The sequence below is a fragment of the Pezoporus flaviventris genome, unplaced genomic scaffold, assembly GCF_033815535.1.
Source record: "Pezoporus flaviventris isolate CSIRO_AGI_PZ_B2104156 unplaced genomic scaffold, CSIRO_AGI_Pfla_v1 ptg000083l, whole genome shotgun sequence".
In the NCBI taxonomy this organism is placed as follows: Eukaryota; Metazoa; Chordata; class Aves; order Psittaciformes; family Psittacidae; genus Pezoporus; species Pezoporus flaviventris.
This window is the reverse complement of record NW_026892631.1, coordinates 9873455-9890041: the sequence shown is the minus strand read 5'-3', so window position 1 is coordinate 9890041 and position 16587 is coordinate 9873455. Positions and strand designations below refer to the sequence as shown.

Below are 16587 nucleotides of genomic sequence, written 5' to 3'. Positions count from 1 at the left end.
TTCTGCAAAATAACTTTCGCTCTTAGGATTTCTTATTTGTTAAAGCAGTGTGTTCTCAAATGTGATCTTGTGCTACTAAAAGCACTAAAGCGGCCACGTAACTGCACACTGAACATAGAAGAATCATAATGTCATACTGACTTTTCCTCTAGTTCACATCTTTGCTTTGTTCCTTTTTTAGAATATGCAAAAAGCCCTTGAAGTGAAAGCCAAATACGAACCGGACATGGTTGTCGGTGGCTATGCAGCCTTAATAAATTTGTGCTGTCGACATGATAATGTAGAAGAGGCAATGAACCTGAAAGAAAAAGTGTAAGTACACCGGCACTGAAACATGTCACAGAGATTTATGCTGATACACAGACCTTGTTGAATTAAGTAGGTTGAGTATTAACCCCCTCATCCATTTTTAATTAGTTCTCCCCACCAATGTATGTGCATTTAAAAGAGTCATGGGTGTGGTTTTTTGAAACAAAAAATTTGCTTTGTATAATTGAACATCAGAAACAGCTACTTTGTAGGGTCAGTAATTATTATTTTATTCTTTTTTTAAGGCAAATTGCTATGTAGGGTCTGATTTGGTTTTATTTTAAATGTACCTCGTGCCTATATTGAAGCTTGGCTGAATTTAGGGGGGGAAAGGTACCTGCGTTGTGTCCTAGAAAGCACCTAGAATGTGTTTAAAATACACTGCACCTATATTGCCTTTAGATTAACAGTGTTTGAGTGACATTATTTTAAAACTGTCAACAAAGATTCTACTTAAAATTTTTCATCTTCAGAGCTTTGTATCTTGGCCATAAAAATTAGCTCCCAGCTAAAACATGCTATGTGTGTGCATTATCCGGGAGCAAATTCTTGCAGATCGTATTTCTATTTGCTCCTTTCCCTTTTTCCCTTAAAAGCCTCCTTCCAGTCTGATGCTGCAGTGGATATAGAACAAGTTTTGTGCTACTTTTCTCTCTCTTGTATTCACTCACGAAGTATTTGCTCTGGGTTTACACTAGGTCAGCAATCGGGTGCTCATTAAACCTTGTTAGTCTTTGAAATTATGTGAAATGATTGTGCTATGAATATCAAGAGATTTGCCCCTCTGCAAATAATGGTAGTGTATTGGGTTTGACTGTCCTACTGCCCTGGCACAGCCCCATAGTGGGTGCGCATGAAGTAAAATTGAGTCTTCTAGTGGAGCTTCCCTGCAGTAGGGTGTTTTCATTGATCTGTCTCGCATGCAGCATAATATTGCTAAGGAGTGACTCTTTGACTTGTTGCAAAGAGAAACAACAGTGAAGGAATGAATTTGAAAACTTCCAGAAAAAAGAAAGCAAACACATAGCAGAAACTTCAAAGTAGTAGCTTTTAACTTGTTACTGTAGGTAAATAGCCTCTTCACACCAAAGAATGGGGTCCTGCCTGAGCCATGTGGACTGAGTTTTCTTCCTGGGCTTCTGGGAAATACCCTGTTTCATGCAATAGCTACCAAATAATTAAACCATTTGGTTTTTTAAAATACAACTGTCGGGTTTTGGGGGTGGAAAGGTGTGTGGATAGTATTTTTAAATAATGTCCTAATGGTGCGTCTTTTAAAGTCTTATCAGATTTTCCCCTTAACACTTCTGTAAATTTTAGCTCTGAGTGCTGTTGTTTTGAAAATAAATCTTTAAGCTGAATCCATGAAATGTGAACTTCTGTTAATACAATTCTTAATGTCTTAATTTCTAGCTTCCCTAAGAATTCACCTGTTGCTCTCGACACTCAAAAGTACATAGCGCTGGTAGAAGTCTTAGGAAAGCATGGTAGAGTAGAAGGTAATCCATTTGCTTTTATTGTGTGTTTCTGCTATATAATAAAGGTATCTTGCCTGAAGAATAAAAATGTGAGTTGATATTAATGGTATATCATGTCCTGAAAAGTGCTTGAACATTTTGCATACAAATTTGCATGTGAATTCAACCAGAGATGCTTGGACAGTGCAGGCCATTAGTTTTAATGGATTGGCAAGCTTGTCATTTACATTTGCACAGCTCAGTGCTTTTTGCATTTCTGCAGCTAGTTTTTATTAGCATTGCTGTTTGGATTGAGTTTGAAGATCATGACTTATGGCACAAATTGCGTATGTGCCTAGACTAATGGCTTTGTTTTTGCTTAAGAAGGTCTGAAGGCTGAACATAAAACCTATAAACATAACCTTCTCATAAGAGCCAAGTACTGCAAAAAATCATTTAACTTTTTATAAGGTATATATTTTTCTGTTAGTATTCTTTTATGTGTTTGTTACTGAATTTAGAGTCAGATCTGTCAAACTGCCTGGAAATCTTGGCTTTTAATGAGTGTTCTGCAAACTGCCTATTTTGTATTTCTAGGTGTTTGCATTAAGCTGTTAGCTCTTTAATTTCTGTAATTTAGTCTAATATAATTCTGTAATTTACATGATTTGGTTGATCTTTAGAAGAACTGTAGGCTGTCATCTATTTTAAAAGGTGATTCTGAACATTGAGTTCTATGATTTTGTAGACGTCTTAACACCATAAAAGCGTGGTCCAAGCCTAGACACAAAAGGTTGTATTTTTATATAAAAACCCTAACCAATAACATTAAAAAGCAAATGCTTTTTTTTTTTTTTTCCTTGTAAGATCTTTCTTTGGAATTTGTCTTGGCCTCTTACTAAGCTTACTGTGAGAAAATAATAAACAAAATCATAATAAATCAGATTGTGACCACCTCTACATTAAAGCAGCTTGAAAAGATTAGCTTGCTTACAAGAGCATAAATGTCCTCAGAAAATAAAACAGTTCATAAATGTAGCCAAATGTAAAGTGGTCAAAACATTCCCTCTGTGCAATAATTAAGAACATTATAAAAATGCACTTATTCCATATACCAAAATGTTTATTTCTGCCTTACTAATGAAGCGTAATGAACCTAATGTTTTAACATGCAGTCTGTTAGAAAGCTTTCATTGGCTCTCCTTGGCTAATTAGTATCGACACAGCAAACAGGCCCTATCGGTATCAGACCATTAGTCTGGCTGTATATACAGTGTAAACATATCTTTATTATCTGGCCTCGTGACAAGCCATCTGCTGAAGAAACAATGGAGTGATTTAGCAGATGTTAGCATCGAACGATAAAAGCATCCATTTAGTAGAATCTTGCAGCTATAGGGCAGACTGTACAGGGTTACGTGGTGCAGAGTGGGCACGCAGTTCCTATCTATAATTTGTAGTCAAAGTTGCAGCAAAATGATAAAACCATGCTATTGTGGATTTATAATTGTAGTCTCGTTTAGAAATGCAAGTAGTAATTAACTTGAAATCGGCATTATACGCCAGAATTTGCATTCCTGCTGGGTTTGAAATGCTGTTTTAATAGCAGTTTGTTTTCCCTACATGAAATTACCTAAGGGTCTTTTGTGTTGTTTCATTGTAGATGCTATTAACATTCTAACGGAGATGAAAGAGAAGGATGTTCCTATCTCAGACAGAACAGTTGCATCTTTTTTCCGCATCCTTAATGCCGCTGCCTTGCGAGGTGAAGTTGAAACAGTGAATCGATTACATGAGACCATTGTGAACCTGGGGCTGGCAGAGACTGCTGCCCTTCATTCCCCTCTGATTACAGTTCACCTTGAAAAGTAAGCTATGGTTGGGCTTCAGATGAAACAAGTTATGTATTTGTGTTATATGACCTGTGTGTGCTATGCACAGCTGCACATACATGTTTGAAAGTGCTTCTGCACGTAAAAATGAAATCACATGCATGCACATAAGGTACTGAAGTGATTTAGGAAGAGTAACAAATGCATATGTTTTAGATAAGTATTTTCATCAGTTATACATCACATCATGGCTCTGGGAGCAGCAGCTGTGTTTTATGTACACATCAGAAATGAAGTGGCTATATATTGGATTATTCTTATAATAGTTGGTTCTAAAGTCTGTCTGACAAGGTAGCTATTCAGAGCATGATAGGTGTAGCCTCAGCTCTTGTGGCTAAGTGGCATGCGTTTTCCCATCAAAACAACGTTATTTTGCTGTGCCCTCCAGTACATCTCAGGTGAGTTGAAGGGCGGTTGTCGAACACTGAAATATTTTTAATTCACATGACTGAAATAATTTGATGTTACTGCCATGCTACTGAATTTAAAATTCGGAGAGAGTACTGTTTTATTTGGTTTGGGGTTTTTTCTTTTCCGTATGTACTTTTCATACCTTTCAATAGCGAGAAGGAAGTTTATACATTCATTCTGTCAGGAAGTAATTCCATGCGTCATGTTCCTTTGCGTAAATTTTCATTATGAGGTGTAAGCTATTTGAATGAATGTACGTATGAAGTACGTAACAATTTCTTACTAAAACTGAGCCAAGAGTCCCTTTTCACTTCCTTTACCATATGCACAATCCTTCTATTTTTTTTTCTTATGTTATTTATGCAGTTTCTGGATTTTAATCTCTTGCAGCTAGAGTGATTGATCAGTTTCTTGTAGTTCAATTCACATAGGAGATGTTCCTGGCTTAAATATAATGCCTATGAAATAAATGAATTTTTTTTATAGTATTATGTAGCTTAACCTCAAAGATGCCTATTTCTACACGTTTCTGTTAACATGTAGAGTTTTTGAGTTCTTGTGAGTATTTTGAGTATGCAGGGTCTGGATAATTTCTGTATTCAAAATTCTTGTCAAAAAATGTAACGTGATGCGTGTACATTCTTTTCTAAAATAGTATTTTAGTGTAGTGGTCAGCCATTAAGAACACAGTGTATATCTCTTCAGTCAATGACATTGCCTTGGTTGCATCACAAGACAAGGCAGATGTTTATGAAAGTAATTTAACTGCAATCATATGTAACTAATGTGTCGGAAAAATGTCTGATATGCTTTGCAGTGTGCAGTGAGAGCAGCTGCATTTTACATAATTGCTTTATGCATGTTGACATGCAAGTTGTACGTCGTGCTACTTGGGCTCTTTTCACTTGAGAAGTAGTATATAATGTAAATAAATAAGTGATCATATGTGGATGTAGAGGGACAGTAAAGAGTCTTATTTTAGTGTGATTCCACAGCCTTTTGGATTATAAACGTTTGGTAAAACTTTTAAGGATTTTTTTTTTTAGGTTTTGGTTTGTTTTCTTGTTGGGTTTTTGTTTTTGTTTTTTTTAAGGATTTAGGAACTTTTTATGAGACTGGATTTTTAAAGGAAAAAATAACTCCATACTGTGTAATTGTATGGGCTACAAGTCGTTGGTACTCAGTTGTTTAGCTTACTATATTTCATATATATAAATATAATACAAAGTAAGATCATTTCCTATGTTTTTTTGGGGGGGAATCTTATTGGTAGAGAGACTTGCTTCCTCTCCAGTGTTAGAACAGAAGGGGGAAGCTTTTTCCACATAATTTGCTTGGGAGGAATAACTAGGTTTGACTTTGGTTTTGTGTGTATGTGTGTGTGTCTTGGAGATGCTAAGAGTTTTTGAAAGTTAGGAGTGGTTGAAATAAGTGTTAGTCATTTCTTTCAGAAGTAGTGCTTACTATTTGCCATCATAGAGCTCAAGTGTCATAGTGAAATGCTGTCATTTAGCTGCAGGTCATCAGCATGCCTCTCAAATTAGACCCAGGATCCTTTTTAATGTTCCACAGCAGTGGTTATGCTGGTGTTTTGTGTTCTTAGTTTATTTCAGGCTTTTTAATTGCTTGGAAAAGAATCTGTGATTTGCTTTTGAGGATTTCAGCAACTGTAGGTGTAAAATGGTTTTATCTTCCCCTTTTTTTCTGTATTGAGTACTGGATACTCTGAAATTCTTGTTGAGTCCTATTGCTTATTAAAAGTGACAATTGGCAGCAGAGCATGGGAAACAAAAAAAAATGTTTATGATGAACAGTGTAACTTGCCAAAAGCCAAAAAAATCTAATATCCTAGTACAATGGGCATTTTGCCTTTAATGTTTTGAGAAGTATTTAACTGAAGTAAGTAGAGAAAGAACTCGTACTACCTTGGGGCTTTTTACCCTAAGTGAATTTAAGGGGAGGCACCCCCTGCCTTTAATTGCATGATATTTATTTATGGCTTTGAACAGTTTCTCAAGGTGGTGAAGTCGCATTAAAAATTGAGACAGTCCAGGTGTGGCATCTTGCTCTGTCATTCAGGGTGATCAACCTGCCTTGGGCAGTGCGACAAAAATCTTAGTTTCTAAAATCTGCAACGATGTGAAAAGCTTGTACTTTTTCTTAAAACATGGCTTAGTTTTGAGCTGGGTCTTCCAGCTGCTAATAATTGGAAACAGTTGTGTTACCTGCACCACATAAAAATTCTTACAGTTCTGATGATGGTAGTTTTGGCTTTTGCCTTCTGTACCCACTGTCACAGGAAAACATGAGCCAGTTTACAAAACTGAAGAGCTTTGTGAAGCTAAGCTGCTCCTGTGCTATATGATACTTTGGTATCACAGGATAAAATAATGAATACAGTAGCTACTGATGATTTCTTTTTTTTGCTTTCTTCAAGAAAGCCAACACAAGTCAACTTTCATACAACGCAAAATAGGAATACGTGTCTTAAAAACTTGATATGGTTCCTGTATGTTCATGAGCAGAAGTTTGCTTCTTCTCTCCTTAAATAATACCATCTCAGAGAAAAGGAACAAACCAAAACATTTTCAAGTTTGAAATTTACCAGTTCTCCATTTCATGAGTGCTCTTAAGCAAAGTAAGAAAATTTGCAGGTAAACTGTAAAAACAGTGTTACAAACTGTAAGTATAAAATATTTTGTAGTTTTAAGTCAGTGAATGCAAGCAGTTAATAGCTGTGTATTAAACAATCAAAAAGCTATAGCTCGGTTGTGTCTCTTAAAAAAAATGCTCAGTGGATTTTAATACACCATTATCCAGTGTGCTGGACAGTGTGTGACACTGTGTGCTGGTTTGTGATCAATCTGATAGAAACTCATTTAGCTTCTCATGTACTAGATACGATACATCCTGAGTGTAGTGCCTTGATAGTTTTTCTCCTGTTGTTTTCACAGGGTTAAATTCACCTATAATTTTGTTTGAGATGATTCTGTAGCACATACAAGTTAATTGACTTTTGAATTTACTTTTTAAAATAAGCATCTTTTAAAATTAGGCAATAATGGGGAGGGGGGGGATCTCTAGTGGGAAGAAGTTTTTTTCCTAATTTTTAGTGGCTTTATTTCAGATATTTGTATTAAAACTCTTTACGTGTTGCAGTGAAATTAGGAATGTTTGCCTCTCTTCCTCCATTATTGCAATTAGGAATTTGGCATCATCAGTGCCAAAGGACAAAAGTGTCTCATTTGCCCTATGGGGACAGGACAGTGATAAGATGATTTTTCGTCAAGGATCATTGGGTCGTAATTAAGTTACATTCATGGCTATTGCTTTTTGAAGGATGATTGGTAAATGACAGGCTTCATGTGCTTGGTACGGACAGTGTTCACTAGGGTTTTTTCTCCCTCTGTCAGAAAATCCTGTTGAGTCTGATAATGTAAATGTGGCATTTTATTCTGAACAAAAGAGCAGGGAAATGAGCTATCTTGTCTAATCATTCAGTTGTTTAACACCGACTTCCAGTTTAGACTCAATTGGCTGGAAAGCACTTGACATGTGAAGTTAGTGCTGTTCGGAACGCATGTTTGAGTAAATTTTAAAGTAAGTGACAGCTAAATTGTACCTAGGGAAATTACAAAGCCTTCAACACAGTTAATTTTTTGGGGAGGATTAGTTGTAATTGCAACACCAGTCTCCTTGAAGATTCCTTAGTATAGCAAATGAACAGAAAAACATTTAGCTCTTTCAAGAGCCCGTTCTCTTTTAACAGAATAATTTTTGTAAAGCTGATTGTACCTTGCTGAATTGACTTCCCTCCACACTAACATCTGCTTCAGATTTGTAGAGAGGGATTTGTTTTACTAGTCTACCCTCCACCCCCCCAGAGTCCTTATTTTTTCCTTTTCCACCTCTCTAGTGATTTCAGGTTTGAGAGCTTTTCAATCAGTAAACCCCTTAGGTAAATTGCCACTTCACTAAAGCTTTATGCATAATGTTGCAGCACTTCATTCCAATTAAAATCAATATTTGGAGTCTTATTTTTATCAGGCGGACTCTCCAGTTGGGAAAGTTGTTTATTACAAGTAAAAGGGTTAGATTTAGTGCTGCATTCTTGAAGCAAGATGGGAGTGGCTTGTTGAAATTGAAGGGGGATGTTATATCCATGCATGTTATAGCCAGTCCTGCCACAGAGTGTGTTCTGCAAATGTTCCGGCATCTGAGTAATTTTGTCTCTTGAAACAGCTTTGTGTGAGTAAAAGTGCCCATGCAGATAGCTTTGAAAACTGTGCCCAGTAGTATCTTGGACATCATAGGCATCCTAAAGAGAAACCAAACGAACCCAGAGACTTGCAGGATCTTCACCCTAGCTCAATGTAATTGAGAAATAACGCCGAAGCAGGACTCTTCTGGGATTACATGAGGGCCGAGTATAATGCAGTGATGACTAAGGCTCCTTCTGTCATTCAAAAATAATAGTATAGCTTCTTTTTAAAATAACAAGTTTCAGTGAGAGAGAAAAATACACCTAATCTTTAAGTATTAGCCCTGGACAGATAATATTTGTGAGTAACTTAAATCTGGCCAACTCAAAATGAAGCATGGATCATCTGTGTTCACATTTTAAATGCTGTTTTGTCCAGAATGACACTGGAAATCAGATGTTGCCAACATGACTATGAGTATAAGGGCTTTATTTCCTTTTTGTCTTAGTCATTTTGGACCAGGCTTTCATTTTAGTGCTATAGTCGGTATCCTTTGGGAAGATGAAAAGGTTTTCACCGTGCACAAGTTCTTACAGAAAGACTGCTAAATCGTGTGCATGGCTGTTAGTTACCTTAAAGTCCTCGAGTCTAAATACATTTTCTTAAAATGTGAAAAGTCTTTTTTTTTTTTTTTGTGCAGGTTTTGGTTAGGTTTGTTTTTTTTTAATTAGTTATAACAAAGTCATTAACATGTTACCCACACTCAAAATTTGAGGCCCACGGTAAGTTCCTGATTTTCCTTTTCATTCATTTGCCAACAGGATTGTAAAAACTGCTTACAAAAGTAGTTGCCAGTACTTGGAATTCACTGCAGCTTGTGACAATTAAGAAATACTGTGAATTGTTGAATAAATAATATTAACCGAAGTACAAGCATAAGCTTGATGGTTTTTTTCTTTGCAGTGGTAGTATGAATAATTTTTTTGTAGAGGCTGAACTTGTATTGTTGTTTCATTGTTTTATACTTGGTTATTGCCAGTTTTGTCATTTATCAGTTTTATAAACCTTGTTCTCTAGTAAACGGTGAATGACTCATTGGTTGCTTGAATGCAACGGAACAAATACATCAGATTTCAATAGATTCAAAACAAACGTCTAGTAAACTAGTGTGTAAGATACTGACCTCCTTAAACGCTGATTTACTCAGCCACCTTTGAGCAATAAGTATCGGTATTTCCATTTTTATCTCAGTTCTCTGCTGACATTTTTCTCTGAATATACACTATTAATGCCTTCAGAAGTCTACATTTAGAGGCTAGAAAACTGTTAATGTTCCTGTTTGAATGGCATTCCGATTATTCATTCATTCATTGATAGCTTTTGACCTAAAAACAGTCACTTTAATCCTTTAGGAATACAGCCGAGACAATACTATGGCTGTTTGAGGATCAATCTGAAAAGCTCGATTTATCACTGAAAACTTTCATTTGAACGTATAAATGTTGTTGTGCCTCCTTAGAAATTGAGTAGTTTTCTGTAAAACTGGGTTGGGTTTGTGGGTTGTTTTTTTTTTTTAGATGTTAACTGAACTTGCATCTAAAGCAGGAGAAAAATACTGATTATATAAAGCTTTATATCTGTCTATGGTAACTACCATAGTATTTCTCTTTTATGACAGTAATCTAGCCTGCAACATCTACTTGCAGTTTTGAAATTAACCTGTAATTTAGTCTTCACCCCAAATGACAAAAATTCAAATGACTCCATGGGGTGCCAGAAGATGCACTGTAAACAGGGCTCGGTAAGGGGTATAAGGTAGAAATCCGTCATCTGAGCTTCGTTTTTAGAATGCCAGTATTACTGAACAAAATCAATTCTTCTGTGGTTTAGGTTTGTTTTTTTTTTTTAACATATTAGCCTAAATGAAGATTGTAGTATTTTGTGATCTAGACATTTCATTCTTTGAAAAAAAGCAAAATTTGTGCTGCATAAGAAATGCAGTGGGAGGACATCTGAATTTGGCTTGTTTTAGCAGTAGTATCTTAATTTGTTGAGGTTCAGTTGATCAATAAGAAGTTGCCTCAGGAATGCAAAATCATTATTTCAGGTCAGTTTTATTATGGCCTTCAGCTGTTGCTGCTAAGTGGGTTTATTATTCTTTTTAAAAATTCTTTATTTCCCTCCTTGCCTACTTCCAACAGCTTTTATTTGACAAGCATTTTAAAACCTAACATACATTGTTGTGGACTCTTTGGCTGCTCACTGCATTTCATGCATGTCATTTTGCTTCGTTTCAATTTCAGTTCAAACCTTTCCCTTCAATAATAACTTCAGATACTGTTTTATTAGTGTTCCAGTGGGTGTCTTCTATTGGTTTTGGGTTGGATTTTTGGTTGCTTTGGGGGGTTTTGTTTTTTTCTTTTTTGTTTTTTAGCTATAGTTGCATTCCTTTATGAAAGGGTCTGAAGCAGATGATTTAGTTCTGTTAGTTGCACAGTAGAAAAAGTTGATTTGTATTTGTTGTTATTTTAAGTTCCAGATCTGATTGTTTTTATGGCTTTGCAGGTTTGCATTTGAACTGTAGATACTTCTGAAGGTGTTTATAGGTGGGTTAAAAATTAAGCAAAGGACTGACATAACAAAAATGGAAATACCGTGCTTCTTACTGGTACTTAGGTGCTCAAAGGCTCCTGAATAAGCACATTTAAGGAAGTCAGCATCTTGCACACTATTTTACTGGTACTGTGGATATATGATAGTGCTGTGGCTCTATGTGACATAGGCCAGCATAAAATACATTTTGGTACCTTAATATATTGTTGAATTATTTGTAAAAAATACATGGCCAAAAATCCAATACACATTGGAGTCATAACTTTATACAGAATGGAAGAATGCTAGCCCCTCAATTGTGATGAAATGGAAATCAACAGATTATTTACAGCTAGTCTGTTAAGGTGTAAAGCAAATGCGAAGGAATCTGAAGACAGCTGTGGTTATCTTGCTTGAATCTGGAGATATGTACTGAAATAAAAAAATCTTAGAATTTGGAGGAATTTTAGAGCTCTTAAAAATTAAAAACACCTAAACAGACATTTGGAAGTAATATAATATGCACAATATTACTTATTAACGAAAAAATAGAACTCTTAAATACAAACTGAGATTTCCATAGAATTGGGGTTTTGTCACAAAAATACATAGCAGAACTTAAATTTTACTTCAGAAGTGCATCTGATGATGAGCAACATTCACACCTTTGTTTACTTTGCAGTGAATAGTGGTGATGCAATAGAAAGTTTAAGCATAAATCTGTAGCTTGTTTTCATGTCTGTGTTTGTCAGGCATACCTGGTATTTGTTTGTAGGGAACCTTCTACCTTTAATTAATAAATAACTGTAGCATATTGGTGGGGAAATGCGCTCTTGGATTATAGACTGCAGAATGAGTTTTTCCTTGGAATTTTCAAGGATGAAATGGGTTCAGCATGGACTGCTCCTGCTTGTGATGTTTGATTGTTTTTACTCTTGTTTTATTTCATTCCCCAAGGGATGACATGCCTGCGGCTCTGGAAGCTTTAATCAACTGTTATAAGAAGTATGGTAAAGTTCTTCAGCTTCATAACATCTACTGTAGACTCATAGAAAAAGGAGATGCTGATCTTCTGCAAAAGGGTTAGTTGCATGTAGTCAAATGCTGTCTAATTATATAGGGTGTATTCTGGAGGCTCTTTGTTCCAGGGTTTGTAGATCCTTTCTTTCAGCTGAAAGAAAAAAGAATGGTGGGTGTTTATATGTGTAACATTAAAGCACCTGATGCCTACATTCTTCAGATTGAAACTTGATATTAATTTTAAATGCAGAGAACTAGAATGTTCGGATAATACAGCATCGAACTTTCCAAGATGAGTGCTAATACTTGTTCTAGCTATGTATATAACTATGAAGAAACAACTCGGTAGTAACAATAGTAAAACAATGCAATTTTCAAATAGTTATGCATTTAAGAAATCCTATATCCCCACTCTCTACAAGTAGAGAGAGAATTCCAATATATAGTCTATTTTATTGAATGCAGTTCAAAATACTTTGAAAATTAACATTCATTTGCAAAGCTGCAACAAATTGTGCAATATGTTGCAATAATTCCATATGTTTCAAAATTTATCTCCCTGTGGCTTATTCTTGGAGGTTTGAGGTGCCTGGAAAACACTAATATTAACAAAATCTGATGTATGTATCAAAATGCTTCAGTGTTTTTTAGTAAACTCATCAGTTCTGTTCTCTCTTCAGTTTCAGATTTTATAAGCAGAGAATACGGTGACATGATGGCTCTTTATGATCTCTTCTTCGCCTTCTTACAAACAGGAAAATACAAAGAGGCCAGGAAGGTTATTGAGGTGGGATTTTAAATGTAGTACTCTAATAGTGGAGCTATTTAGGCTCTTAATTAGAAATATTTAAAGTTTTTAACCTTTAATTAGACTTGTTCTGATTCATGTTAATAGAATTCAATCCCAGTAATTAAAAAAGCCTTCAACCAGCTTTATGTTGCATAATCACAGTTCAGAAGAGAATGAGTCTTGTTGTATATTGAAATTGTTTCCTCACTTTTTCAAAATTGCTGTTATTTATCAAAATGATATTTGCATATTAAATATCGGATTGTGGAACAATTAAATTAAACTGGCATTCCTGGGTGTAAAGTTGCTAATCCTCTTTCCGAAGGAATTCTTTGTTCTTAAAAGCACTGGAATTTAATTTGCTGCAGACCATGCTCAGATTTATTTGTAATGCTTGTCTACAAGTTAATCAGCCAAACAAGCGCTGTCTGCTACTGTTTGGCATTTAATTTAGCATTTCTTCTCTCTCTCTCTTTTCAGGATAGTAAGCAGCTTATAGGAAGTGGTAGGTGACAAACTTGGTCTATTTAGGATTAGTATATTTTATCTAGACTTGATTGAAATTGTGCTTACTGAAATTGATAAGTCAAAGGGGCAGCTGCAGAGTCTGCCCAGATTGTGATTATTTTTCTTCTTAACACAGTTGTACGTTTTCAAAATGCTGCATAAGTTTTCCGGTTAATGTGTGGAAAGAGACATCTTGCAGAAAAAGTAATACTTTTATCCTCATTGGTTTTGTCATATACATATATGTATACATACACTACTCTAACCTATTTGGAGGGGTTTTTTTCCCCTAAGACAAAGTATGCTTTTTTCCCAATTCCCCCTAGAATATTTGAAATACCAGTTATCCCTAATTGAATTATCTAATAGAATTCTTGCTTTTAAAAAATCTTAGCTGAGTATCTGCTTGTTTGTCTGCAGTAGACCAATATTGTCCTGCTAGGGGTGTGTGGAAACTGCTAAGCACAATGTTAAAGCACTGACGTTTTTGCCTGAAGTTTTTTTCGAGCTTGAAGTCTTATAATACAGAAGAATAGAAATAGTATCTGACAGAGGATGGCACTGAGGAATTGAGTTTGTTTTATAATTACTAAAGCATATAGGAGGTAAAAGGATGAAATCTGATATTTGGAAGTAAAATCAAGCGAGTGAAACTGGTACTTGTTGTGATATAGCAGCTGTTTCTTTCATACTGGCATTTAATGTCTCAAAATTGGTGGTGACAGTTCAACAGTTAAGTAGGACAGTAAGCAATTAATTGAATTGTTTGGGCTTTGAAACTTTCCTCATTTTCTTTGGAGGGGCCACATTATCTCTGCAAATACTCAGTATCTGGTGATTAATCATAAATTATTTCTAATCACAAACAGACACTTAAGTGTAAATCTGAGCACCTGATATCTGCAGACTAAATTGAAGTTTTCATTGCTTTCTATGCAATTTGTGGTAGGTTTTCTTGCTCTTAACAAAATTCCGTTAAGTATGAATTAGTTTTATATATGCTGTTGAGAAAAAAGGTTTTAAATTCTGGAATTTTTAGGACTATAGGAATTTAGGTAGGAATAGCATGTATGTATTTTACCAGCGCAAAATCAATTACTATACGTTGTGTTATATTTTAAGTATGCATTTACATTAAGTATTTTCAAATACTTTTTTTCCAGAGGTTGGGGGAATCTTAAAATTGGTATTTTGCTGAATGGGAAAATAGCTTTTATTGGTTTAAACCAGTAACAAGTTACTGTTTACTCTTCTGCGTGTTGGTAAGTTAAAGCCTTAATCGGCATAATGTGGAAGATGGACTGCAAGCTGTATGTGTATCCTCTTCTTTAGTCCACTGGTTTTTGCAGCTTAATTACTTCTCAGATTGTTATTCCATTTCCATATTCAGTGAAAGGGATCAGTTGGTACTGCTTTCTCTTTCTAGATAATGTCGCATGTTAGGCATAGATTATCTTTCAGCGTGTACTTCTATCATATATTACTGAATACGGTGGTCCGTTGATTTTAGTGATATCATTTTATTTTCAAAGTATCTACAGAGTTAAGAGTATCTAAAAGGGTAGTAATGAAGCTGGAAAGAAAAATTCCCATAGGAGCTACTGAAATGAAGACCACAGAGGATACAGTCATTTAAATGGGGTTTTACTCATTGGGAGACCTCTGCCTCTGCTTGAACTTGATATTTTTTAAGAATCAGAAGTACACTAGATGCTTGTATGAAACATTGTGACAACCTCTGCTTTGAAAAACTTGAAACTCAAGAGTACCCAGGAATAAGAAGATAACTCTTGTATCTCAGCCTTTGGTAAAGTACAATTGATTTGCAATAGTGGGAAATGAGAAGGGTAAGATTTGAGTGAGATTATAAAAATTAGGTCACATTTGTGTATGCACATTAACAAGTCATAGGTGTGCAGGGCAAGAATATATATACGGCATAGTGTCATAGAAAGCTGAAAGCTCTGGAGCTCGTCTGCTTGTTGGAAGGACATCAAGACTAAGTAGAGAATAATAGTATAAAAGATGACGAAAGATGAATAGAAAGGAGATGAAGCAAAGAATGCACCTGACCAATACTAGAACAAGTAAGCTGAATAGTGTGCTAAGTTTGATGGTATAAGTCTATTGAAGCGATGTTAAGTGGAAGAGAAGCTGTGATTGAGAAGGCTGTTGGGAGGCAGGAAATGGAACTCTAGGCTGTAAGGCTTCACAGAGTGATGGGTAAGGTAATGGTTTTTACAGTGCTGCTTGACTGCCTTCTTCAGCTTTTGAAAGTCTGTTCTTACTTGTTCTGTGGCAGTTAGCTGCTGAAGAAAGCCTGTCTCAAAGACAGTGCTTCCAAATGAGGTACCCTTGGCTGCTCTGTAAAGTCTATTTTATTCTAGCTGTGCCTGGAGATTCCTGAGCCCATTAAGTTATGCTGGTAGGTGGATGTGTTGGTAGATGCTCTTTTGTTTTCCCCTGGGAACACGTTCTATCACTGGGTGCTGTAGTACATCAAAGCATGATTTATTCTTCAGTTCTTACTTGCACATCAGCTGATAAGTTAGCTTTTGTCTTGAGTCCTTCAAAGGTGATCCTGTCAAAACCAAGTTGGCACACCTCTCTCCTTGCTCCTTACCTGAAGGTCACATACTAGCTCACTTTTCCTTGGAATGTTACACCACCTTTGCGGAATGTACTTCTCCCTTTACCTGTTACTCTTTTCTTCTCTTTGCATGATGCATGGAGGTTTAAAGATTTCACTGCCTAAAGCAGTTAGAATATAGTTGTCTGTCATTTTGGCCCAGTTTTAATTATTTGGTGATCTCTCCGTTTTGCACTGAGATCTCCTACTTGTAGCTGTTTCACCTGCATGACGGTTGAGTATTTTGAGACTCGCCCTATTTTCATTTATTATTCATGCTGAATGCAATTATGAAAATACTCTCTTAATCTGTGTATAATTAAGTCCCTGTCCACGCTTGGCTCTTTCTTTTAGAGTTACAAGACTTATGATTAAGTACTGTGTAGTCCTGCAGCAGAGTTTCAAGCAAACCCTTCTGTAAATCTGCTTCACAAAAGCCTAAACCATGTTTTCATGGTAGAAGTGAATACTGTACACGTGTGGCTAAAGTATGCAAGGTTTTAAACTGGTGTCAGATCCATTTCTGCACTGATAAAATTGATTAAAAACAAGCACCACTTTAAAAAATGGCATAAGGTCACTGGCATTTTTAGTTGGGAGCATATGGGCTCCTGTGGTAGGAACTGGGAGCTGGTAGAAAATGTTCAGCTGTCTTTCGTTTGACAGTTCTTGAAATCTTTCTAGATCCAATCACATTAGCTATTAAAATTGTTTCTTCAATGAAGGAGTAAAGCTCTTGGTCTTACTCTGTAGTTTTACTAGAAATGAAGGCGAAGGG

General features: G+C 35.8%; 1 protein-coding gene across 2 annotated transcripts in view; it reads left to right on the top strand.

Annotated features, from left to right (window-relative positions):
* Positions 1–16587, top strand: part of LRPPRC (leucine rich pentatricopeptide repeat containing) — a 91146-nt gene that overhangs the window by 39909 nt on the left and 34650 nt on the right. For both annotated transcript variants that reach the window (XM_061475514.1, XM_061475513.1), the window contains exons 21-25: positions 182–312; positions 1723–1808; positions 3430–3634; positions 11821–11945; positions 12564–12670. In XM_061475514.1, coding sequence (XP_061331498.1) covers positions 182–312; positions 1723–1808; positions 3430–3634; positions 11821–11945; positions 12564–12670 — 654 coding nt within the window. The remainder of the gene's footprint in view (positions 1–181; positions 313–1722; positions 1809–3429; positions 3635–11820; positions 11946–12563; positions 12671–16587) is intronic.